A 24448-nucleotide genomic window follows, 5' to 3' on the forward strand; every position below is an offset into this window, starting at 1 on the left:
AGACACCAAGAGAGGGGGGGGGGGGGGGGAGAGAGAGAGAGAGAGAGAGAGGAGAAAAGATCGAAGCTTTATCGTCAAAGGTATTTTTTATGTCTGAGAAGACAAACAAGGAGGGTCCAATCTTTTCTCTTTCAGAGACACATAAACACAAATACATATACATATATATGTGGGTGTGTGTGTATATATATATACAGAGAGAGAAAGGAAGAAGAAGAAGAGTAAGTATATCACCTTGTCTTTTTGGGAGTTCTTCTTTGATCTCTTTTTCTTTCGCTTTCTCTCTCTACTTGTCTGCGAAGAAACCTTGGCGATTGATCGTCTCTCCTTTTCACCACCTTTCTCTACCTATATCTTATACATAGTAAAACTACGGGTAAATATTTATTTATTTATTTATAAACAAAATTTTAGACAAAAAAAGCGGAGAAATGATTAAATTTTGATAATATCTCATTGTACAACACAGGATCTTGTCTTTCCAGACTTTGTCTCCAGGTCTTGTGTGTGTTTTCTTCTATTTTGAATTTTGGGTTTGAATTTTTTTTTTGAAAAGCCAGATAAAATTTTGTTTCTTTATTACCAAACCTATAGTTAATTAATTAATTAATTGATTGTACGGGGGGCCTAGGTAGCCTTGTAATCCATAAACTAGTATATAATATATACCCCGTAACATTCACATAGTTTAACTAGTATTATGACTTACAAAAAAAATGATTTTAGAGCTTTAATGCATGGAGAATATGAAATAAAATTGGGCCGAACAAAATTAGGGTAGAAAAAAACAGAGGAAATGAGTTAAATAGGAATTTGTATTTTAGCAATTTTTTTTTTAAAAAAAAGAGCAGAAAAAGAGGAGGAACCCACTAGAATCACTGACTCCTACTCCACAATCTCTCTCCCTCTTTGTAACCGCCTGTCTTTGCTTATTGGCTCCTTTTCATCAAATCTCTTTTTGGGCTTATTCAAGTACACTCTATATATACACACATATATATATATGCATATATATATATATATATTCAATTATAGACATAGACAGACATATGCGTGATGGATGTATGAAAGGAATATGGCAAATCTGTGAAAAAGGGCTCTTTGATTCTCTCGGCAGCGTGGATCATGAAGCATTATTTGTATATTGTTCTAACTAATATATGTATAAGACATTTTAGAATAAGTTTGAGAATCTTGGAACTGGCTAATTAGATAATAGCATTATATATATGTATATATATATATATATATATATATATATTTCCTTTCATATGTTTATGTGAACAAGTCCGTGTTATTGGTTCTTACTTTATCCTTATAGTGTTCATCGTATTTCGAGTAAGTAATATATTAGTTTGATAAAAATAAAGTTATATTTCTAAATCATATAATTGAGATCAAATTATTGTGCTCCATAGCCATATATATATAATCAATTTCGTGTTATACCATTTTTTGTAACATTAATGTCTATATGCAATGTAATTATATGCACAAAAGGACAACAAGACATTTTAATCATGTGGGGCAAGGAATGTTTGTCGATTTATAGTAGAAATGAGTTTCTATTTCTAACCCGTATAGCTCGTCTTGTTTAATGACCTTTGGGAAGAGAGAGGGATATCATGTAGCATATATATATATATATATAAAATATATATAAAACCATGTATAATATAGTAAGTTATATTGCTTATACCATTTCAACCAAAACACCCTTAAATTAATCACAATTATGGTGGAACCAATAAGAAAAAACTAAATGGCCATCTTCAATATTTTTATAACATCCCAATTGAGTTTTTTTATTTTCGGAATTGGGTTTGTTTGGTATTATCTTTAATTTTGTTGATGGGTCAACATCCATTCCCTGTCATCACCTAAATCCAATGCCACATCTCATATTCCTTTCCTCTATTAGAAAATTTTTAAATCCCCTTTGATTTGTTTGAGCTAATTTAGTCAATGATCTCTTCCTCCTCATTCGTTCTCTCCCTGATTGAAATTATTTGTAATTGTGATCTTAATTAATCCGTTCTTAAATTAGTAAAACCACATGCATATAAGAAATTTGATTTGAATAATGTATTTATTTAGATTACATAGAATAGATTTTATAGATTTATTATATTGTAGGATTTGGATATCTGGTTATGTATTTGTTTATGGCTACAATGCATTGTTAAAGATTTGTATGGACAAATAATTTTGTGTTCATCTACTAACTCTAATTAAATATTTAATATATATATTCATTTTGTTGTACCAATTATTCCTTCATGAAAAGCTAATCATTGGGTGGGGTTAGGCTCAAGTATATTAGGAGGTGACGATGGGTTATTTGGTTAATTAATAGGGTAATTAAAAGCCTAATAATGTATTTGGTCACATATACCATTACAGCATGTTTTTCTTGTGATACAATCTTCCTTCTAGTTCATGTTTTCTACAATAAGTTTGATTGGCTCATGAGATTTTAATTGCTCGTAAAATAATTAAGATTGCCATAGCATTTGTTGCTTACGTGTAATATATATATAAAAAATAGTTGTAAGTAATTATAATATAAGATATGCTTCTGCTATTTATTTGTGATGTCTTATGGTTATGGAGCAGTTGTAGACACTAGGATGGATAGGCCCATATATATATCAATAAAAATATAATACTACCTAAAAACTAAATAAATCATATACCACACATTTTGTCAATATATAATATATTATTAACAAATATTTCTATTTTACAACATAATGATACCCCAATAATCATTTCATTCGAATTATAATTCAGAAGAGATATTATAAAGTAAGGCTATTTTTTTTATTTAGTCAGTTTAAACACAAAAGTTATATAGACTAATAATATATACTCAAATCATTTACAAAATAATATACCTGCAAATTTTATGATTTTTTGTAGAATATTAAATTGATAGGACAAATTTTCAAAAATCTTATACGTAATAAAAAAATATACTTACTGAATTTTATATTTCGTAATATATAATTTTTAAAATAAATAAAATGAGACAATTGTAAAGTTAATATTCATATAAATAAAAGTTCGAAACTATAGTTGTTGTTTTAAAATAATCTAAAATAATATTCAAGTATATTTTTTGCTGATACGTATAATAATTATATAAAGGTGGAGGAAAAAAATCGATAGCGTAAGAAATAAAATGTTCACGTGAAGTAAATAAAATTATAAATGTGGAAGCATGTTGCAAAGAGTCAACATGGGCGAATGGACGCAAAGGTTTGACCAACAAAAGGCAATTTACTTACCTATAAAAAATTTAAAAATAGTTGGTCATTTATTTCTAAAAAAGGTTTGAGATTTAATTTTGGATCAATAATCTCGTAAATTATGGAAACGAGAGCTGTTTATCGTTATTATTATTTTCAATAAAAAAAAATTTTAAAAACGAAAATGGTAAAATCCAAATCCGAAATATTGACATCTGCTTATGATCGCGGAAACAGGGAAAAAAATGGATTTGAGTGAGAACCTTTTTTTGGCATGCAATGATTTTAGGTGATTATAAGGACAAAACCAGAGAGACCCGCATTCAGACAGACAGAACTCTGCAAAGATTGTACAAACCCTAATCTCTCTTCTCCTCCAATATCTGTATTCACTGAATTTTACCCTTCTGAAGAAAAAAAAAATGATTCGGAGCCGTACCAGTACGAAGTACGAACTACAAAAAGCACAAGGGTCAACAACCATGAGATGTTCATGAACATCATTACCTGGGCAAGCTTCTTCTGTCTTGTTTGGTGAAAGGATCAGAACAAACATTACATGACATTACACAACACAAAGGCCGCTCTCTTGATATTGTGAGGAATTGAAAAAAGGTTACATAAATTGATGACAATGAATAGCTCAAGAGGAACTCATCTGATCACCACCATGTACAAAGTTGTTATCTTCACTCAGCAGGTCAAGAACATGAAATTGCTGGTGAGATTAGGCAAATATCCGACGAAGTTTCTAAAACAAGTAAGAAAATATGGGTTACAAAGATGATGTCGAGACGATATATGAAAAGAAAAAACCTGTTAGAAGATGAAAGCAAGCCGCCTAAAAGTCTTGAACGATCGAACGAAACCTGCAGAAAATGTCACAGAAGCATATTCCATGGCAAGCAAATGCATCAACACCTCAAACTAATGTAAAAGATTGCCACTCTGATGGATCGGTATGACTAATGCATCTCTGAAACGTGAAAACTGGGAAACAAGACTAACAAGTACTGCGATCGCGGGTGAAGAACAGAGAAATAATGTTGCGTATGCATTAAAATCAGAACGAGGGCTTTAATCAACTAGGCATTTAGCTAGAAAATAAGTAAACGAGGAACTCAGAGAAGCTTTATTCGTACTCGAATTGTACCTCAACATGAATATATTTCCCCACGAGGAATTCAGAGGAGCTTTATTCCGGCAAGCACTGAGCAAAAGGTTTAAATCCAATGCCGAAATACAGACGTAACTCCAAGAAAGGGACTTCAAGCAAGGGAATACCTGGAAGTTTGGTTCAACCCCAGTAACTGAATTATGGGCAAGACGTAAAAGATTCTAACTTTTGCCGCCCACAAATGTCAAGAATATTGACAATTGGGGTAGTCTGGACGTTATAGGACAATCTTCGCAAGGTTTCTCTTGTATACAAGAGCCAAGCAATAACGGTGGAGGCAGAAAACTTGTTGGCGACGTCCATCATATCGTTTGAGTTATAAGGATTTCTAACCAATTGGTTGTGAGTTCTCGATAAAATGGCCAATGACTGGAATTGAACGAAAGCGTATGAAGGTGCTTTCGACATGCCTACGCCATGTCCTACATGTTGCAGAAGCTATCACCGCATCCCGGGCTCCCCCGAGCCGTGACAATATGTTTCCAACAACTTCCACCGATAGATTCTCCATAAACCTAAACGGAAATAACTTCCAAGCCCGAAACAGCAACCACCAAATGTGTAGGATAAACTTGGTACTGCGAGCTTCTCGGGCCAAAAAAACTGAAACTGTATGCAAAATAAAGATTTCTTGGGAAAATTGCAAGGATTTCTTTCCAATGAACAGCTAACACAGTCTGCAACATCATAAGCATGCGATCTTTGGCCAGATAGCATATAGCCATCATCTGGAAACCTAAATTAACAAAAATCCAACTGCAGATCAACTCAGTGCAAAACTCTAATCAATAAGCAACAACAAAACGGAATTAAAAGTAAAAAAACATGACAATGGAAAAGGAAACTTAAGAACAGAAATCAAGTCCTCTGCCACAATATGAAAAACAAAAGGCACAACTGAAGTAAAAAACCGAAACCAGTTCAAAAAAATTCGAAGTTCAAACATGGGAACAAAAGGGGATTGCTTTGTTCGAAAAGCACTAGAGTCCTAGACAAAAAAGCTCGAGAATTCCAGTCCAGGAACCGAAATGGCCGATCAAACTGACAAATGGAGAAGAAACCGATCAAGGAACCTAAATCAAGAATCTAGTCAATCAAAGACCCGAAATTCAGTCCTATATGCACCGAAATACGAAAAAGGACCCGAAGAAAAAAGATTCCAGATTCACGGACCGAAATCCCAGTATCCTAGAACAAGCGAAAAACCGAGAAGACGAATCGAGTCGTGAGGTGCAAAACCTAATACAGACCGAGAAGCGACCGGGAAGATGAGCAATAGAGTCGAAAGAGCAGAGCATAAGATCTTACGAGACTTTGCATTGCATCTTCAACGTTGAGCAATCATGTTGACGACAATCGATCTGATAAAGAAAAAGGAAAGAGTACAGAGACGGACGGGAAAGACAACGTGGTGCTGATATGATGGGTTTATGGGGTTTATTTGTAAACGACGTATAAAACTGGGGTCGATTTGTAATAATGAAGTTTTTGGGGGTTACACGGAAAAAAAATAGGAATCTAAAAAGATGATGATCTTCTCACATCTTAAATCTTCAAAAAGTTGAAAATGAAATCTTAAACACTCTTTGGATTACTGTACATCTACAACTGACCCAAAATAAAATTAGGAGTTTAATTACAAAGTTCGTACAAAATTTGGGGCGTATTTAGGAATTTCCCTTTTCATTAACATTGGATTAAAGAAGGATTAACGAAGGGTTAAAAAGACTGTATATATATGATTATTTAGAAATTTTTTTTATATACCTTAACGAAAGCTAATATGGGCTTCTTTCATAATGGGCTTCATGAAAGAAATTATGAGGCCCGAATTTATTGTGGAGACCCACATGGACAAAGTCCCCTAGGGTTTTCCCTCTCCGCTTCATTTTCGCTTTCCTTGCTATAAAATCTTCAGCCGCTTCCCAGGAAACTAGGGCTTCTTCTTCTTCTTCGTCTTTCAGGTTTGTTGTTTCTCCCTCTTCGTCTTCTTCTGTCACCTTATCTGGGTACTCCGCAATTTCGTAAACTGTTTCTATGGACGCAAGATTTTCTGTTTGGTTCTCGGGAAACGGAGGAAAAATAAAAAGATGATGGGTTTATAGCTTAATCGCTGATCAGATATTTCCGTTGGATTATTGCACTCATTTTCTCTTTTCGATGATTTTTGTTTTTGGATTCCAGTATCGGAATTGGCTGAATTGAGAGACATCCGAGATGAGGTACGTAAATCGCTTTCCTTTTCAGCCCTTCCATAATTCTCTCTTGGTGTTTTGCATGATCAGATACGGTTGTACAAATGTATATATACTTGTTTGTATTCTTGAATTGTGCGTTTAATCGAAGATTAATATTCGTTATGTTTCTGTTCCTCGTAGCTGATAGATTTGCTCTGGAATCCTTAGTGTTGTTTATGCATAAATGCTCTATTTGTACTTTAGAGGCGTTTCAATCCACTTTCAATGTTAGATTACTGTGATTAATGGTGGGGTAGTTTCACAGTTTGTATCCATCACAGACAAGTATATCTTGCCATCATTGGCTTGTTCGATCGATCGTACAAGTTGCTCTGTGATTGTGTGCAAACACATTGCTGCATTTTGCTACAGTTCTTGATTTGATTAGTGAAAACGGGTTCTTTGCTATAGTAAGCTTCAGAGTGATGCCCTTAGAGAAGCCATCTCGACAATTAAGGGAAAATGCGAGGAAAAGAAACGTAACTTTGTGGAGACAATTGAGCTCCAGATTGGTCTGAAGAACTATGATCCCCAGAAGGACAAGCGTTTCAGCGGCTCTGTCAAGTTGCCTCACATCCCCCGCCCGAAAATGAAGATTTGCATGCTTGGAGATGCCCAGCATGTGGAAGAGGTGATTATTACTTTGTTGTTTTCCTTAACATTTTGATTCTCTATCGGTTTATTTATGTAGATAAATATGCACCCTGACTTCTGGTATTTTTTTCTCTGGTTTAGTGGTTGTAAGAAACCGTTGTTCCTGATCCTGTTGCTCGGGTTTGTGTGTGAGTTTTGATACAAATTATTTCATTTGATGTGGACAGGCTGAGAAAATGGGTTTGGACTACATGGATGTTGAGGCCTTGAAGAAGCTCAACAAGAACAAGAAACTCGTCAAGAAACTCGCAAAGAAGTACCATGCTTTCTTGGCTTCCGAATCTGTCATTAAGCAGATTCCTCGTCTTCTTGGTCCCGGTCTTAACAAGGCAGGCAAGTTCTCGTGACCCATTGAGCTGTATTGCCTCTTTTCCTTTCAAACACATGTTATATTTATAAGGTTAGCCAAAGGGACATGTTCCATATTTAATCAGTCATTTGGTCAGTAAGCAAATGATTCTTATTGTTTTGGTTTATGGATTTTTTACTTATGCACCCCTTTTTTGTTCTTGCGCTACAGGAAAGTTTCCAACTTTAGTGTCCCACCAAGAATCGTTGGAATCGAAAGTGAACGAGACGAAAGCAACGGTTAAGTTCCAGCTGAAGAAGGTTCTGTGCATGGGCGTTGCGGTAGGGAACTTGGCCATGGAAGAGAAGCAGATATTCCAGAACGTTCAGATGAGCGTAAACTTCCTTGTCTCCCTCCTCAAGAAGAATTGGCAAAACGTCGGTTTTTTCTTCTAGAAACTTCTCCCCTCTTTCACACTTTCAGTTTTGAATCTTGATGATTGGTTGCATTGAACGGAATAATATTTGCAGGTAAGGTGTTTGTACCTGAAGAGCACAATGGGTCCTCCTCAACGGGTCTTCTGAAGAGTGTTCTTCCATTGGACGGTACTGTGATGCTTGATGGATTCGTCTTGTTAGCGGCCTGACTATACAATCAGTTTATGTTTGTTTTTTGTTTTTGATATCTTTGGATCATAAATGAATCGCCGTTGGACTTCTATGAAAAAGGCTTTTTGGGTATCGACAGATCGATCATACAGATTAATGGGTCGTTATAAGTTTGCTAATTAATCTCAAAATCAAATCTAATCTAACATTTTTGTATCTCAAAAGTAACAAAAGAAAATCTGAACAAAATCGAGCAGAAAATGGATCAACTGATACGGGGTTTTTGGTTCACGTGTTACTCCTAAATCAGACAATTTGGGTTTGGTTAGTGTCTTTTTTGTCTTACCAGAAGTTGGGTTCACGTTACACAACACATTAAAAAAGGTCGGCCATTCTATGATTTATAATTAAATGCTCGTTCAATGAACATTTTCGGACAGCGGTGGAGACCGAGGAAGGAAAGATCCGACAGAAGACTGATGAGCCAACTCGTATAGGCCATTCGTCATTTTCTCATACTAAAAATTATAAATTATTAGTTTCTCTTTTTGGTATCGTTTTGGAGGGTATGAATTATTACTAGTATAATTTTTTATTTTTGTTAATGTAATAGATTATGAAAATGGTGAAAACGTTACTTAATTACGGTGTTTTAGATGAAAATTACCATCTTTAATTTTTTTATTAATTTGTTTTATAAATTTTATGGACAGCACTATTGTTTTGTGTTACATTATATAGTATTTTTAGATGACTAAATTATAATATTATAAACTATTACAACATTACAATTTGCGTTATTGGTATAATTTGGAAGTTGTGGGTGAACTTCTCGAGGTGTCCATATGTTGGGAACATACGCAGCCATTGGCGTCTGTCAAGAGACGCTCTTTAATTAATTAAAAAAAGAAGAAGAAGCTAAATCTCGCTTTGGCCCTCAACAACTTTCCAAAGGCCAAACTTTTTAAAAATATTTAAATATAATTTGTATGTATGCCCAAATTTTAAAATAAGTAAAAAAAATGATAATAAGATGTTTGAGTGTACTTCATTTGGCATTATTTTAGAATTTCGATCCAAATATATATAGCGCAGCGTGTTTGTATATTAGAAAGATTTATTAGAGTTTAGTTGAGTTACATTACATCTGATTTAATAATTATGCTGAATTAAATTCTGCATTTCGATTTTTTAATAGTTTTCATTTAATAATTATGCTATAATTTCATATACACGTCCATACAACATATGTTTACATGTTACCAGACGTAGTAGGAAAAGATATACGACGTGTAAATAAACTTCTTTTTTTTTTTTTTACTGTTTCACCTAAATTGTGGTTTAAAAAAAATATAAATCGCACGAGAAAATCACTTTTTTTAGGTTACAAAAAGAGAAAAAAAAAGTGAAAACAGGGGGTGGTAGGCGGAAATTTATAAGCAGTCTCTTAGGGTATTATTACAATAAGGTCGGCCTCTATAAAGCCACCCCCACCCCCTCTTCTCTCCCCTCCCTTTTATATTTCCTCCTCTCTTTGACCCTTTCTCTGTGTCCCTTCTCTCTCTCTCTCTCGTGGTGTCCGCCATTCTCTCTCCAGCTTGTATGTGGTTCTTCTTCCCTTCTGTGTTTGATCCTTTGTGTTCGTGGTAGTTTTGGATTCTGGGTTTTGCTTGGATTCTCTGGGCAAGGTTGATTTTTTTTCGTTTAGGGTTTTGTGTTCGTGTGAGATGTGTTTTAGGGTTTTGTTGATTTTGATCTGTTATGTTATGTGATGTTTCGAGATGGGTTCTGTTCCGTTTGTTTGTTTTTCATGGAGACAAACTCTTCTGTTGGTTCTTTTCTTAGGTTTTTCCGCCTCCATCGCTGTCTGAAAACGACTGATTTTGTTTTCATTGAACGAGAAATGAAATCCTAAAAGGGCCGACTTCTTTTTTTTTTTTTATGTATTGTGATGGAAACCCTATTTATTTTTGCTTGTAACATTCATGAAATGCGAAACGAAAGTGGAAATGGGAATAATCAAGAGACCAATGAAACTATTTAAGTCGCTAATCCGTAATCTACTGATAATTACTAGATGTTTAGGTTTCTGAAGCTGTTATTATGCCCATATTCTGAGTTCCAATTAGGATCCGAGGTTGTCTGTTTTTGTAGTGCAGAGTTTGGATTCTGTGTCAAGTTTGATGTTAAATTGTTCCAGTCTGAAATGGTTTATACCGTGGAAACCAATCCTAACTCGTTGTCGGTCAGATCTGAATGAACATATTCCTTCATGTTTTGTAGTTCTTTCGATACTTGGATACAAGCATCCAAGAACAAAACTTTACCGGTTACCTTTGCTTGTTCGTCAGTATCTTTGTATGTCCGAAGAGTTCTTGTCAGAGTTTCATAGTATTAGTTAGTCTAGGTAATGTTACGGTTTAGTCGTAGGACCAATAAGGGTTTATGTCTGAGCGTATCGTCTTGTCGGAGCATCGAGTGAAGAGCGGAAAAGCCCTGAGCTTGCATCTTCTCATAGCGCTCCGTACATAAAATTTTGCCTCACTCTGCACAAAGGAACAGATTCTTCATTGGTTCTGTTTTCCAGTGGTAGATAGTGATGAACATAGTAAAAGGTGTAAAATTTGATTCCCTTTCTTTTAGGAACATCTTTTGTTTGTGTTAACACTAAATTTTGCTGAAGCCATTCCATGAACGATGGATTAAAGTCTGGTCTTGAATATGGTTTGTTCCCTTTGTGTTTTTATAGATTTGGTGAATGGTATTTCTGTTGAAGAACAGCCATATGTGTCGGGTTGCGACTATGATTATATGTATCTTGTTTAACATTGTATTCCACCAAGTATATTCTGCAAATTCGACGAATTGGATGTTGATAAATTGCATCCTAACCCGTATAATACCATTTCGGATGCAGGTTTGAAAAATGGCTGCCGTGAGAATCTCTTCCCCGTCCATGCCCAAGGCTGTTCTCAGTAACCAACCAGCTAAGCTCATCGTCAACAAGAGCCGAAGCATGTCCCTTGGATCCACCAAGAAAGTGTCTGGATATTTCGGGTTGAAATGCTCGGTGAACTCCGGCCCGACCATGTCAGCCACCTACAAGGTCAAGCTGATCGGACCCGAGGGGGAGGAGACCGTGTTAGATGTTCCGGAAGACCAGTTCATCCTGGACGCAGCCGAGGAGGCGGGAGTCGACCTGCCCTACTCTTGCAGGGCCGGCGCCTGTTCCACCTGTGCCGGAAAACTCGATTCGGGCACTGTGGACCAATCCGACGGCTCGTTTCTTGACGATGATCTAATTGAAAAAGGGTTTGTCCTCACTTGCGTGGCCTACCCTCAATCCGATTGCGTGATCCACACCCACAAGGAGAACGAACTCTTCTAAGCTTCGTCGCATGGATTTAGAGATTGCGGGTTTCGTCAATTGAGAGATCCTTGGTCGTGATCTTATCGAAAAACTTGTTTGGTGTTAATAGGGTAATGTTCTTGTTCAAGTTTCACTTTCTGTTTCTTGAGTTGTGTTCTGTAGTGAATTTGTCTAAGCTGTTTCCTTACCAGAATGTCCCAACAGGAACTGGGTCATAAAATGTGAACCGGTTTTGGGCTGGTTAATAAAACGCTTCATGTGAAATTGAACTTTTGGTTAATGCTATAGAGTTCTTATACATGTTTTAGAATGCTAATGCCAAAACAGGTCATTGATCGAACCGGGACGATTGTATAAGTCTGTACCGGTTCCCGGTTTTGTGTGCAAACCAAACCGATTTAGAGAATGCCTACCGTAAATATGTTCGGTAGAAGAAAAGGTACATTAATTATAAGCAGATACAATTTAAGGGTTTGTAACTTTGTAATATTTGGAAGGGATGGGTGGTTATTTCGTGTTTTGGTCCAGGTTCGATTATTTCGATTATAGAAAAATTATAATAATTCGGTTTTTATATAAATTTTGATTTGGTTCGGTTTTGTTATTTTTTAATCGGTTTTTTAGATTTAGAAAAATTATAACCATTCGACTTTTATATTAGATTCGTTTTAATTACGGTTATATTTTATTGGATTCGATTTAGTTGGGTAACCAAAATGTCCACTGGAGGCATATATTATGAAAAGGGTAGAACCGGAAAATAACATAGATCACGAACCTTGCAAGTTTGGGTAATTGGGCCGACTCGGCCCAAATCATTTCGCCTACACAAAAGGCGGGAAAATGGCGCAACGATCGAGAGACCGAGAGAGATGGAATCGGAGAAAGTGGTGGCGGAGGAGCTGCCAAGGGCTATCGTGCGACGGGTGATGAAGGATAAGTTGTCGGAGTGCTCGCCGGATTATGACGTCAGCATTCACAAGGAGGCTCTGCTCGCTTTCGCCGAGAGTGCACGGGTCTTCATCCACTATCTCTCCGCCACGTGAGTCACAAAACCCTAGATTTCTGAAATTCCTCGTTCGTTCTTGTTTTTACGTTGAACAGTTTCGTATATTTCCAGTTTGGCTCTTTGGGCATCGCATTCCTGTGGAGAATTCGACTATTCGATCATGCAGATTAGTGTGGTGATATTAAACCTAATGATGCGTGGGAAATTCGATGTTGTTATCTGACATTTTTATGAAATTCGGTGAAATTGAGCTCTGATTTTCCATCATTGGGCAGAGTTAGAACTAATCTCAAATCCGGGTTTTGTTTCCGGAATGATTGTGAAGGAAAAGTCGGTGTTCGGACAAAATTATGTTGCTTTACTTCAATGGCAGAAATTAGGGTTCTTTTTCATCTTCAGGTATTTCCCCCTATGTTTAATGTTGTGTGACGTAACCTGAAAGTGCACTATGTGGTTTTATTGTGAAACATAGGGCAAATGATTTGTGCAAAGAATCGAAGAGGCAAACGATGAACGCGAATGATGTGTTGAAGGCATTAGAGGAAATCGATTTCCCAGAATTTGTGGAACCTCTTAAGACCTCTCTTGAAGGTGAGTCGATCTTATGCACAGATCATATTCTCCGTTCTTGTTGTATCTGTTGTTTGTTCATGGGGAAACTACTGTGAGAAGTGTGTTGAAGGATATTACAATCGTTTAAGAATACAATTGTTTGTTTCGATTTGTAGGTTACAGAGTTTCGGGATAATCTCCTAAAAGTGTTCTCTTCTGCTGTTGTGTTTGTGCCATAAGGTCTTCTTGTGTCAATGTTCTTCCTTTGTAATCTAAATTTGCGATTTTCAGAATTTAAGCAGAAGAATGCTGGGAAAAAGTCCGGAGGTGGAGGAGGGTCGAAGCCGAAAGAGACTAAAAAGAGGAAACAGGAAGAATCATCGTTGCAGAACGGTCGGAGAAAATCCAAACCAGGCAAGGAAAAGGAAGAGAATGATGACCATAACATGGATGAGAATGGGAATGAAGATGGCGACAACATCAGTGGCGAAGAGGAAGATGGCGATGAAGCAGAAGCCTGAACTCGAGGTTTCTTTTTTTTTCCCGCACCCGAATCTGAAGCCACTGCGATAATCTCTGTTCATCTCAATGACAGAACAGTAGTTTAACTTGTATGGCCATTGCAGTTGTTTACTGAGCCAGTGTTTCTGGGTTTGTCCTCTACTTCACTTTGCCTACATTGTAACTGAAAAATCCAATGGTTTGATTAGATTTATTTATAGGAATTATTTAGTAGGCTTTATTGTTTTTATGTTTTGGGTTTCTATCATTTAATCTGATTTTGGTTGTTTTAATTATTTAATTGGATTGGGAAGATTAGATTAGGAATAGTAATTGGTCAACACTAACGTGTTTTCACTCTTAGACCCGATCTTAGATCTTTTGTCATCTTCGATTTTAGCCATCATGTATTTTGCAAAGGTTTTGATGGAATGAAAACATTATCGAAATCTATAAAAAGAGAAGGCAGAAAGAAAGAATTCAACGTCCCCCCTAACAAGTACACTGGCAAAATTTGGAGAAAGATGCCTACATACATTCACTGATTGTGAAAGCTTCCCATACATGTATACATACATACATACATATATATGTATATGGACTGTTTTCTCCTAGCCTGCTTCATTATGTTCTGGTGAGTCGTCGACGTATAAAGGGTTTACTTGAGGTAGTCGGCTACGCTCTGAGTAACATTTTCGAGGAAAGAGACGAAACCGATACCGTTGAAATCTTGTTCTTCGAGGAGATAGTTCTCGAAGGCTGTCGGGTCATCTTGTCCTCCTCGGATAAACATCAGTTTCGGCGTTATGCTTCTCTCTTCCTTGAGCTTCTTTATCTTCTTCCTCAACAAACCTGCAAGAACACACTCAAGTTAACTTCCCTATACACAATTCCGGTAGGCAGGTTGGTTTTAAATTCAGATTACCATACATAAAACCGATAATATAAACATATCTATATGTGTCGGAGAAAATAAACTTACAGTCTTGAGGCGGAGGGAAAGGAAGGGACGGGTCTGCAGTTGATGAGTACAAGACTATCACAGTGGTGTATGCGTCGAGGAAAAATATGGGGCTGCCGCTCGTTATCAGTGCTGCCCGGCTTAATGAATGGCGTGGGTACGCTTGTTTATCGGGCGATGAATACGACGTCAATTCCGGGTAAATGGCACGATGAAGAGAGCTCGGCTCCAAGACACTGCATACCAAAAGGAAAAAAAAAAGTGAAATCTATTATCGTGTCTCTAGTTTTTGTCAATCATCTCTAACGTTTATAATCACTTCCAATCAACTCCAATATTCTCAAATCTATTTTGTAACGTGTTTTAGGATAACCTGAAAAGGCATTGCAGGTAGATTCTGAAATCGGGGTGAACGCCTTCTTCGTGAAAACGGAGAAGGGGATTTCGGGTCAAGGCGAAGACCAAGCGAGGCAAAGGCTGAAGTTGGGGACATTGTGAGAATGAGACATCGATCTGAGAAATCATCGAGTTTCCGTTTTTGTACTGAACGAGTTTAAAGGCATCGTTATACTGGGCTGTTAGGATTACTAGCCAATCATGTAGCAATGCCCTCCCTTCTCGTACTCCTTGATCCAGAGAGGCTAGAATTACCTGCAGAAATTATAATTCTGAGAAAATTAAGAATCCGAATCCAGCCTTTTCTAAAGATTAGAAATTTTTTTTTAAAAAAAAGTTACCTTATGAACAAGCAACGAGAGAACAACTTCCGAATCAACACTGTCATAAAGCTCATTGATGTTGCGAGCAGTTCCGAATTGCATAGTTCTTATCCTTAGTCGTCTTTTAAGTGTGTGCTTGCCTCTGCATATAACGTATACTAAGATCCTCAAATTCTTCTCAAGAAGCAATATTTCAACAAACAAAAAAATGTGAAGCTATATAGTCAATAATCGGGTGTGGTGTGGAGAGAACTGTTCTAGGTCTACGAATTATTCAATACATACATACATACACATATAAACACGTTCATCTTTACAATGTATTTACTCATACCTAGTTGAAGATACCATTTCAGAGTTTGACTGTTCCATGACTGTATACTGGAAGGCAATCTGCACCACCGGTTGCTCTCCGGAATGCCTGGGGAAAGCAATATCAATCATTAGAAGTCCAAAGAAGTTTATATATAAGAAATTGAATTCTGTCAAAAAATGCTTGTTTTCCATCTTGAAATGCCTACTCCTATATTCTATATTCTAACTCAAATCTTGGAATTTCAGCATGCAGCTAAATTGGATTGATGATACTGTAAAAGCACGAAAATGACTACTAAATACTAACTGATAGACCGAAAATGAAAAGAGGGTTGTAAAAATGCGACTCGCGAAAAAAAGCTTCTGCAACAAGTATTTCAAACACACACAAAATCAACGAGCACTGTGACTGGTAAAATACCGATTAACGCATGAAAACACACGGGATACCTTGTATGCCGTTCATATTTACCCAATTATTGTAAGAAAATAGGAATTACAATTATCGAAAGTTCTTTTACCTGGAAAATCCAGTATTATTTGCAAAATCGAAGTCATAAGCATATGTTGCATATGAGTCGCAGCAGATTATATGTTGTACATTCTCATACTGTGGATCAGGAAAGAAGTGACCGTACTGCAAGAAAGGTTAAAACTGTTAGACAAAGCAACCAGTAGCGACTTCTAAACTAAATAAACATATTCAGTAAACTACGTACCGAGTGACCAGGTTTGAACTCAGTTGATGTCCTCAATCTCAACACACAATTGAAAGCATATGGCCGGCTAAGCATCTGAAACCTACAATAGAATATGATAGAGCATTCCCCAACAATTAATTTGGCCATAAATGAAGTAAACTCATCTGCAGCAGCGTGGCATTTCGTAGGTACTTCTCTTTCTACTAGAGAAAAAGGTGGAAAATCAATGCCATCTTAGATCAAAATTGGAAATAACATAAACAGAGAGCGAGTTTTTACATCAAGGTTCAAAACTACGAGAAAAAAGAAAATCCTAAAGTCGGGGAATCAAAACTCACATGTCCTGCGGAAGGGTCGAGTCATCGGTGCTTGAATACAAAAAGAGTGAGCCACCACTTTCGATACTAAGGAACTTTAGTGAGGCTAAATCTGTGTACTCATTTGTAACTGCAAATAGGTCTACGCATACACCTGATTGAACAGCAATGGTAGCCTATAAAGTAGACGTCAATGGCTAAGCTCACCACATATTCATCTAGGAGGTATAGCATATTGAAAAAAAAACACTTACTAGGTCTTTGTAGAATGGTGTTTGCTCAGGAAGCAGAGCACGATCTGCATCCACCCTTTTACTTGCGTACTGTTCCCCATACCTACTTGAATCCAGCTGTCCACGGCCATAATCAGGAGGACCAGAGAGGAAAGCAAAAACCCTAGCTGCAGTTACATATGACAGTCTTATAAAAAAGCCAACTATATGGAAGTAGCCTGATGATGAAAGATGAAGAGAAACATTAATGCTTGCCAACTATATAGCAAGCTGTATTTTATCACTCACCTAATGCAAATGTGTTCCCATATTCTGATCCAAGGTAGTTGAAGAGGGCTTCCATTGCCGTGCCGAAACCTCTGCCACCCATCAATACACCATCCAGTCCTTGAACTGCTCCAGCTGATCTTTCCCATGAAGTTATCGGTCTGAGCGTCTCAAGAGCAGCAGCAATACGGTCCTTGCAAGTGTGGACCTGTAGGGGAAACATACAAAGAACAATGGAACAATTACAAGAACAGAACAAGGAGACAAAAGACAGAGAAGGAGATGACCAAAGGCAAACATACCGGAGCCAAAAACTGTAATAAGGGCATGACATCCTCAAGTTCTAGCGATAATCTACGGTCAGCATCCGGTGGAATAAATACATTCTTTACAACTGGTATAGGACCTTGAACATCATAGAGTCCTATTTTGTGGCTGAATGTAGCAAGTCCAAAAAGCGCTCCTGGACTAAGAGCTGCAACAAGAAAACAGGAGGTAGTTTTCCACTCAGGACATAGTCAATATGGAGAGAAAATGAAATCCTTGCTTGACATATTAGAGAAATGACCTTCAAGAGCAGCCAGCAGTGCACTTTTTGTAAGTTCAAGAAACTCTTCCGAAGCTGCAGAATCAGAAAAAGTTACCAGAAAAAGGAAGATACAAGACTTCAACAAGGAAAGATACAAGTAAAAATGTATAGAACAACAAACTTGAAAATTGGGGAACAAGGAGAATTCTTAAGAGTGCCGATTACAATCCTTAAACCTATCAATTGCTTTATAATTCCAGAGACATGACAAGCACAAACTCATCAATCGCAATTCAACTATCGTAAGAATCATGAATCCGAAGTAAACTCATTGACAGTATACCCTACCGTGAAACAAGCCAAAACCCAATTAAACGTATCAAGCGTCAACAATAATCACCATCCAGACGAAGTCCAAACCAAATGCAAATAGCAGATGATCAGCAAGTAAACGTATTAGTTTTAGCTAATCACACCGATCAAATCTCAAACGAGCAATTCACCCAGAATCTATGCCGACCATGATCTGATCATCAAAGTTCCAACACATCAGACCGAAACGAAAACTTACATGACAGATCAATAGCAGCAACGTACACAGGCTGCGCTTGCGTCATTTCATCCTCCGATCCATCCACTTGAAACAAAAAAACCACGAATCACAAACCAATTCAAACAAAACCAGCCCAAAGACGATTAGAAAAGCGAACGCACAAGGCAATTCGAGATCGATGAAGGAAGAGAGCATCTCGGGACTAGACTGAGGGACAGAGTAGCGAGCGATGGCTTCGGAGGAGAGGCCATTGAGAGTGCCGCATAGCGAGCAGTTCCAAGCCCATTGGTCAACCTCGCAGTAGGAGTTAAAATAGGCGTAGCAGTGCTCACAGCGAGGGAGCAAGTGGCCGTTGGATCCGTACGCAGGTCCAACGCCGTTCTCGTCCTTCGACGCGAACGGAGTCACCGTCAGGCCCCACGGCAAACCCGCCGCCTCCTGAGCATCCGCGTCGATCGGAAACCTCGTCACCGCCGCTCGGACGGACATGGCTTCTTCGTTTTCCTCTTTTTTTTTTAAAGATTTTTCTTTTTTTCCCGGGAGAAGGTTTCAGTGAACTTGGCAGATCGAGGACAACGGATGACCCAAGACGAAGACGGAGAACCGGCGAGTGTGCGTAAGTTAGTCCTCAGCGTATTTTAGCAAATCGATTACATACTTATATTGCGGTAATTACATAAAGGTGCCTATACTTTAAAGCAATTCTTGAATGTGACATCTAGTTTTGGAATAGTTATTTTCCCCCTGTTTTTCTCAAATTTAGTTCTGGGGGTGTACTTCGGACAACAGTAACCAATAATATAATTTTGTGAACGACATTATATCGCATATTACTATCATCAAATAATTTCTGAATAAAACAAACCGGATAATTATCAATTTAATCTGATCAACGATTTTTATAGAATGTTTAAAAAAATCAAATTTAGACATATGGTATCTTATCTTTTCGATTTTATAATTAAGATCCATTTTCTAGGTATAATTGGAAAAGATAATCGTGGCTTTAGGTTTAGGTTCTTTGTAATGGCGTGTTTCAAACGCAGACGCAGGGGGAATCGCACCTCCGCGTTTCCAACGCTGTCATATTTACGCGTTTGCAAACCTTTATTCTGCTTGGCTTCAGTGGAAGGGAATAATTCCTCGCTCCTTTGTTCCTCCTGCTACTGTTAGAGCGGTCATAAGCATTATTCCGGTTGTGAGAGAGAGAATGGCAGACGGAGGAAGAAGAAGCCGAGAGGTGGTGGTTTCAGCTCTGCAATTCGCATGCTCCGACGAGGTCTCCGACAATCTCGCCACCGCCGAACGGTTCGTCTCTCTCTCTCTGGGTTCGTTTCTGCTTGTTTCATCATCTTTGGTGCACGTTGTCTCTCTCATATATTCCTTCTCTCTTCGAAATTTTCGGTTCTGTAACCTGCTCGGAGATGTTAGACGGCTGATTTCGTTTGATTTTGGAGGTGGAATCGAATTTCCCTGAAATCTTGTGCTTATCTTAGTCGGTCTTATGACTCTCATCTTCGTTGAACTTTCAAACATCGAAATCAGACTTCTATTATGGATTTGATTGATATTTCTCTATCTGAATATGTTCGGTGTATGAGAAGATTCTTGTTTGCATATACAGGCTTGTCAGAAAGGCCCACGCAATGGGAGCGAATATTGTTCTTATTCAGGTAATTTTTGCTCTTTGGATTTGCGATTGAAAAAAACGGGTTGATTAAGCTACACTTTACTCGTTTGTGTTCTCATTAGTCTGGTCAAGTGATTCATTTGGTTGTCATACTTTGTTTTCTCAACGCACAAGGGAAAAGAAAGAGTCCAACCACTTGCTACTTTCGACGTTTCAATTTATAATTCTTGGGTCTGGCTGATACTTTCTCCATGACTTTAGTGTCGAGAGAATGCTCTGTCTCGATTCGAGTTGGGAGTTGTTCCCTAGTGACTGATCGATGTTGCCCGTTTCAGGATGTTAGGCTTGTGATTAGTCTAACAAAATGGTAGGCATGAGTGAGCAATGAAAGGAAGTTTTGTATTGGTTTTCCCCAGTAAGTTTACATTCTTACATCCATGTGTTGTCAATACAGGAGCTTTTTGAGGGATATTACTTCTGTCAAGCACAAAGAGAGGATTTCTTTCGACGAGCCAAGCCTTACAAGGACCATCCTACGATTGCAAGGTGAAATAGCTTCTCTAAAATGACTTGTTCATCTTGTTACCTTTTTCCTCTAAACATGGTTTCACTATATCTTTTACATGTGTTGCTTTACAGGATGCAGAAGCTTGCAAAGGAGTTGGGTGTGGTGATACCAGTTAGCTTCTTTGAAGAGGCAAACAATGCACATTTCAATTCAATAGCCATAATTGATGCTGACGGAACTGACCTGGGACTCTATAGGAAGTCTCATATTCCAGATGGACCAGGTGAGTCAATTTTGGAGTTCGGCATAGTTTGAGTATATGGTGGCTTTATCTTTTACCCTCTGTGTTCTCTAACCTTCAGGCTATCAGGAGAAGTTTTACTTCAATCCTGGAGACACTGGCTTTAAGGTGGGTGTGACTAGAAGAACAAATTGCAACATGTTTCTCATTAATCATGCTATCTGGTACAAGTAGTTATGATTGCCTCTTGTTCTGGACAGGTCTTCCAGACAAAGTTTGCGAAAATCGGAGTAGGTAAGATGTTCAAAACAAGATTCTATAATTTCATTTAGCCATTCTTTGTTACACATGATCTTATAAGTTATCAAATTGATGACATGAAAACTAAAACATGTGATGCAATGTGGGTTTAGCTATATGCTGGGATCAGTGGTTTCCCGAGGCAGCTCGAGCCATGGCTCTGCAGGGTGCTGAAATATTGTTTTACCCCACCGCCATTGGTTCTGAACCACAAGATTCGGGACTTGATTCACGTGATCACTGGAGGAGGGTGATGCAGGGGCATGCTGGAGCTAATGTGGTAAAAGCTATTTTTAGGCCTACTACTTTGGTTTTGAAATTCATCTGCATCTTACTGCTATTAATATAACTTACCACTGTAAACTGATTTTAGAGTGACACAAGCAACAATAAGAAGTTTATGAAAGCATGGACTGACCCACATGTGTTTATCTTGTCATTTTTTTTCCTGATTAATACTTACCTTTCTGTGATGAAGATCTAACAAATATGATGTGTTTTTAGGTGCCTCTAGTAGCTTCAAATCGCATAGGAAAGGAAACAATTGAAACGGAGCATGGACCCAGTCAGATCACTTTCTACGGGAATTCTTTCATAGCAGGTTTAGATTATAATAATATAAATGATTTCGAAGTTTAGACTTGAGATTGCTTCATATTGCACACGTTTTGCCACTGCTATGTTGTTGATGTCAGGACCGACGGGTGAGATAGTAGCAGAGGCCGACGATAAAGAAGAAGCTGTTCTTGTGGCGGAATTCGACCTCGACAAGATCAAACACAAGAGGAGTAGCTGGGGAGTGTTTCGTGATCGCCGTCCAGATTTATACAAGGCGATTCTTACTTTCGACGGCAATCTCTAATTCCAATCCTGTTTGCCCTTTCTTTCAAGGTATAAAATGGTGATTTTGTCTAAGTCAGCCACTTTTGAATAACTTGGGTAGAGCCTGTAAACAACTAACTATCGCCGTTTCAGCTTTAGTTAATAAAGAACCCATATTTGTAACATATTATGAAATCTGTTCGAAAAAAAAAATATGTTATTTTGGGATTTAGAATTTATGAAATCTGTTCGAAAGTTTCGTGTTTATACATTTCTGGTTGTCCTGTGCCTGTGGGTCGGTGGGGTTTTCGGGTAATGGCTTTTTTTTTCCCTTGTGGGTTAATGCAAAAACTGATACAGATACAAACTCAGTACCCCAAGCTGTGTAATGTTACAACAGTGTCTGAAAACATAATAATAAAAATACAGGTTTTATAGGAAACGGATATCAACATCCATGGACCAACTAAATTACTTAATACATCACATTAACAAGAAATAATAAAATAAAACAAATAACCAAAACTCACACACACCAAACTTGCTTTTACTATAGTATATCATCCATCCATCCGCCCGTCTGCTCACTTCACTCGCTCCTTGATCGTATACGGCTTAGACTGGTCTGCAATGGGTTTTTTTCTCTATGATCATCGTCTTCCTTTGAACCCGAACCACTCGATACCCCGATCTCTTTCGTTTCCCCGTGACCCGAATCTCTACCCTCACTATGACCCTCCTCTTCATTCTCATTTGTAACCGGTATTTCTTCTTCTTCTTCTTCAAATGCATTGGCTTCTTGTTCTCCGCAATCTTCAGAAGCACTGTCGTAGTAGTTTCCGTCGAGCCCGGAAGATTCGATTTCCCGCTCTCGTAGTGATTTCTCGATGAGGGTCTTGAGCAAGTTCATCACTTGAACCGCGTACATCAATGCTGTCAATGGATCTGCCATCTACAACCACATCCAATCGTGTTTCAGGACAGTTCATCTCTGAGTCTCAGATCTTTACTGTGATTGAATTTCATCTTTCAGACAAAAAGCTAGAAAACAGAGCTGTCTGGTTGTTACTTAACTCAACTCACCTGAGACATGTTGGGTGCAAAGACTAAAGCAATGTTACGAGAGTTCATCTTGTTGGCACGTTCATACTCGACAACATCAGCCATCAGATTGATCGCCCAGTTCAGGAGAGAAGCCTCTGTCTGCGGCAAAAGCCTCACGACTTTTACGAAATCCTCCTCTGATTCACACTGCATCACTTTCTCGGATGGCAGAGGGTCGAGCACCCCTCTCGGGAGTTCTCTAAACCAAGCCTTTAAGAACATCCATAATACCGAACAATCGAGTAAGTTGTTTTTCTTCTTTTCCGATCCAGAGAGTTTAGACGAAAGGATCGTCAGTAAAGAGCTATTTACCTTTATAAGTCCGGCCAAACAATGGACATCGATCCCATCGGGTATGACTCCTTTGTTTAGCTGTTCTCTTACATACTCTTCCTCGCTGTTCTCCGCCGTAATTCTGAAAATTCCTTCTGCCTGACAACATGGTATCGATATCGAAGTGTTGAGACCGTGTCTGGATCCGGTTTTCGCACTCTTTTTTTGTATCCGGATATGAATTATACAAGAGATTGAGAGGGGAAAGATTCACCAGCAAACCTCCTTGTTCGTAAAGCCGGCTTTGCAACAACAAGAGTATGACAGGAACACAGTTCCCTCTTGCATCGTATGATAACTGCATCGATTCTGTCGAAACCCCGAAAACAGTTGCACTGCCATTGAAGGGGAAACCACCAAATAGTTCATCAGTTGGTGAAACAAGATCATGAGTGTGCAGAATCGATATGAGCTGTTTCTTGTAATCTTTCGAAATTGTAATGAAAACTTTGGAATGAAACCCTTGGAGCAAGCTAACTATTAGCTTCATCGATTCAGCTGAGAAATGGCGAGAAAGTTCAGGAAAATGAGAGAAAACATTTTCCGTCACTTTCCCGGAAAACAAACAGGCATTCCCCTGTCTCCCCAACATACTATTTACATCAGGATGTCACAATTCGTCAAACCCTTCATCAGTTCCAAGATCAAAAACCAAAACCCAGAAACAAAATTCGCATATCGCAAAGCAAAAATGCGTAAAAATCGAACCTTGCACTGGGAGCTTTTCTGGGCACATCGGGCTCGAACTCGGAAGGAAGACCCAGGAAGCCATTGAAGCGATCGAAGGTCACGTGAGCCACGTGGCGGACATTGGTCGGCAAACCAATGTCCATGGCTCTTCGGACACCTCCGCCGCCACCGCCGCCGTCCTCCGCCGTGTCTTCCCTCGAGAAGCACCGTGAAAACTCCACGAGGACTCGACCCACCGATCCGGAGCTGCCGAACCGGGAGAGTTCAGGCTTTACGAGATTTCTCCCTCTCTCTATCTCTCCCTCTCCGGAAAACAACTGCCACAGTCCGTCTTCTTCTTCCTCTGGTTCTAAAACCAAACCCCAGAAGAGAAAAAGTTGGGATTTTTTTATGGCAATGTGGTGAATGAATCAGTCAGTCGTGATCGGCGATGAAATGGGTTAACTTGAGAACTATAAAATCATGGAAAACTCTTAATAAAAATTGTCACTTTTGCACAACACAGAGAATGAGAGAGAGAGAGAGAGAGAGAGAGATTGAGTGGCGATGAAGAAAAGGGTTAGGAGGAAGGTGGTGG

General features: G+C 38.3%; 7 protein-coding genes and 1 long non-coding RNA gene across 11 annotated transcripts in view; 4 read left to right on the forward strand and 4 right to left on the reverse strand.

Annotated features, from left to right (window-relative positions):
• The window catches only part of LOC104826421 (transcription factor TGA2.2), an 8061-nt gene extending 7102 nt beyond the window's left edge, over positions 1 to 959 (reverse strand). For all 3 annotated transcript variants that reach the window (XM_010559111.1, XM_010559107.1, XM_010559112.1), the window contains exons 1-2: positions 871 to 959; positions 235 to 354 (exon numbers count right to left, since the gene is read on the reverse strand). The gene's annotated coding sequence lies outside the window, so the exon portion shown is untranslated. The remainder of the gene's footprint in view (positions 1 to 234; positions 355 to 870) is intronic.
• A 2596-nt stretch (positions 960 to 3555) lies between these two features.
• LOC104826423 lies at positions 3556 to 5841 on the reverse strand. The gene is made up of 2 exons (XR_773771.1): positions 5737 to 5841; positions 3556 to 5164 (listed from the first exon to the last, which is right to left on the reverse strand). It is a non-coding gene; the product is annotated as an uncharacterized LOC104826423 (long non-coding RNA).
• A 481-nt stretch (positions 5842 to 6322) lies between these two features.
• LOC104826424 (60S ribosomal protein L10a-2) lies at positions 6323 to 8367 on the forward strand. Its single transcript, XM_010559113.2, has 6 exons — positions 6323 to 6392; positions 6613 to 6650; positions 7077 to 7296; positions 7487 to 7652; positions 7840 to 8045; positions 8139 to 8367. The coding sequence occupies exons 2-6, from the start codon at positions 6646 to 6648 to the stop codon at positions 8190 to 8192; spliced, it is 651 nt and encodes a 216-aa protein (XP_010557415.1). The 5' UTR covers positions 6323 to 6392; positions 6613 to 6645; the 3' UTR covers positions 8193 to 8367.
• Positions 8368 to 9709: 1342 nt separating this feature from the next.
• LOC104826425 (ferredoxin, root R-B2-like) lies at positions 9710 to 11884 on the forward strand. 2 transcript variants are annotated; one of them, XM_010559114.1, is made up of 2 exons: positions 9710 to 9816; positions 11134 to 11871. In XM_010559114.1, the coding sequence occupies exon 2, from the start codon at positions 11143 to 11145 to the stop codon at positions 11602 to 11604; it is 462 nt and encodes a 153-aa protein (XP_010557416.1). In that variant the 5' UTR covers positions 9710 to 9816; positions 11134 to 11142; the 3' UTR covers positions 11605 to 11871. The 2 variants fall into 2 exon arrangements, with proteins under 2 accessions (XP_010557416.1, XP_010557418.1); XM_010559116.1 differs by lacking the exon at positions 9710 to 9816 and adding an exon at positions 9886 to 9904 and having other exon boundaries at positions 11134 to 11884.
• A 546-nt stretch (positions 11885 to 12430) lies between these two features.
• On the forward strand, positions 12431 to 13898 carry LOC104826426 (DNA polymerase epsilon subunit 3). Its single transcript, XM_010559117.2, has 3 exons — positions 12431 to 12628; positions 13068 to 13186; positions 13439 to 13898. The coding sequence occupies exons 1-3, from the start codon at positions 12459 to 12461 to the stop codon at positions 13666 to 13668; spliced, it is 519 nt and encodes a 172-aa protein (XP_010557419.1). The 5' UTR covers positions 12431 to 12458; the 3' UTR covers positions 13669 to 13898.
• Positions 13899 to 14116: 218 nt separating this feature from the next.
• Positions 14117 to 18869, reverse strand: LOC104826427 (protein transport protein SEC23). The gene is made up of 14 exons (XM_010559118.2): positions 18405 to 18869; positions 18262 to 18327; positions 17730 to 17783; positions 17464 to 17636; positions 17183 to 17369; positions 16916 to 17061; positions 16683 to 16837; positions 16363 to 16444; positions 16165 to 16280; positions 15663 to 15749; positions 15347 to 15470; positions 14983 to 15260; positions 14631 to 14845; positions 14117 to 14500 (listed from the first exon to the last, which is right to left on the reverse strand). The coding sequence occupies exons 1-14, from the start codon at positions 18730 to 18732 to the stop codon at positions 14307 to 14309; spliced, it is 2205 nt and encodes a 734-aa protein (XP_010557420.1). The 5' UTR covers positions 18733 to 18869; the 3' UTR covers positions 14117 to 14306.
• A 479-nt stretch (positions 18870 to 19348) lies between these two features.
• LOC104826428 (N-carbamoylputrescine amidase) lies at positions 19349 to 21976 on the forward strand. The gene is made up of 9 exons (XM_010559119.2): positions 19349 to 19551; positions 19868 to 19916; positions 20328 to 20419; positions 20513 to 20664; positions 20744 to 20790; positions 20883 to 20916; positions 21036 to 21202; positions 21427 to 21523; positions 21618 to 21976. The coding sequence occupies exons 1-9, from the start codon at positions 19454 to 19456 to the stop codon at positions 21782 to 21784; spliced, it is 903 nt and encodes a 300-aa protein (XP_010557421.1). The 5' UTR covers positions 19349 to 19453; the 3' UTR covers positions 21785 to 21976.
• Positions 21977 to 22099: 123 nt separating this feature from the next.
• LOC104826429 (rho GTPase-activating protein 5) lies at positions 22100 to 24448 on the reverse strand. Its single transcript, XM_010559120.2, has 5 exons — positions 23890 to 24448; positions 23396 to 23516; positions 23161 to 23280; positions 22828 to 23058; positions 22100 to 22696 (listed from the first exon to the last, which is right to left on the reverse strand). The coding sequence occupies exons 1-5, from the start codon at positions 24012 to 24014 to the stop codon at positions 22334 to 22336; spliced, it is 960 nt and encodes a 319-aa protein (XP_010557422.1). The 5' UTR covers positions 24015 to 24448; the 3' UTR covers positions 22100 to 22333.

This window comes from Tarenaya hassleriana, unplaced genomic scaffold (genome assembly GCF_000463585.1).
Source record: "Tarenaya hassleriana unplaced genomic scaffold, ASM46358v1 Cleome5, whole genome shotgun sequence".
Lineage (NCBI taxonomy): Eukaryota > Viridiplantae > Streptophyta > Magnoliopsida > Brassicales > Cleomaceae > Tarenaya > Tarenaya hassleriana.

Coding starts and splice junctions, on each gene's coding strand:
- LOC104826424 (XM_010559113.2), top strand. Junction 7,297..7,486: donor ATGCCCAGCATGTGGAAGAG/GTGATTATTACT, acceptor TGATGTGGACAG/GCTGAGAAAATGGGTTTGGA. Junction 8,046..8,138: donor TCAAGAAGAATTGGCAAAAC/GTCGGTTTTTTC, acceptor TAATATTTGCAG/GTAAGGTGTTTGTACCTGAA.
- LOC104826425 (XM_010559114.1), top strand. CDS start 11,143: ATGGCTGCCGTGAGAATCTCTTCCCCGTCCATGCCCAAGGCTGTTCTC.
- LOC104826426 (XM_010559117.2), top strand. CDS start 12,459: ATGGAATCGGAGAAAGTGGTGGCGGAGGAGCTGCCAAGGGCTATCGTG. Junction 12,629..13,067: donor ATCCACTATCTCTCCGCCAC/GTGAGTCACAAA, acceptor TGTGAAACATAG/GGCAAATGATTTGTGCAAAG. Junction 13,187..13,438: donor TCTTAAGACCTCTCTTGAAG/GTGAGTCGATCT, acceptor TGCGATTTTCAG/AATTTAAGCAGAAGAATGCT.
- LOC104826427 (XM_010559118.2), bottom strand. CDS start 18,732: ATGTCCGTCCGAGCGGCGGTGACGAGGTTTCCGATCGACGCGGATGCT. Junction 16,445..16,682: donor TCGACCCTTCCGCAGGACAT/GTGAGTTTTGAT, acceptor ATTCTATTGTAG/GTTTCAGATGCTTAGCCGGC. Junction 14,846..14,982: donor TACCTGCAATGCCTTTTCAG/GTTATCCTAAAA, acceptor TTTGGTATGCAG/TGTCTTGGAGCCGAGCTCTC.
- LOC104826428 (XM_010559119.2), top strand. CDS start 19,454: ATGGCAGACGGAGGAAGAAGAAGCCGAGAGGTGGTGGTTTCAGCTCTG. Junction 20,420..20,512: donor GACCATCCTACGATTGCAAG/GTGAAATAGCTT, acceptor GTTGCTTTACAG/GATGCAGAAGCTTGCAAAGG. Junction 20,917..21,035: donor GTTTGCGAAAATCGGAGTAG/GTAAGATGTTCA, acceptor ATGTGGGTTTAG/CTATATGCTGGGATCAGTGG.
- LOC104826429 (XM_010559120.2), bottom strand. CDS start 24,014: ATGGACATTGGTTTGCCGACCAATGTCCGCCACGTGGCTCACGTGACC. Junction 23,517..23,889: donor AGAAAAGCTCCCAGTGCAAG/GTTCGATTTTTA, acceptor CTTCAATGGCAG/TGCAACTGTTTTCGGGGTTT. Junction 23,059..23,160: donor GTTTGGCCGGACTTATAAAG/GTAAATAGCTCT, acceptor ATGTTCTTAAAG/GCTTGGTTTAGAGAACTCCC.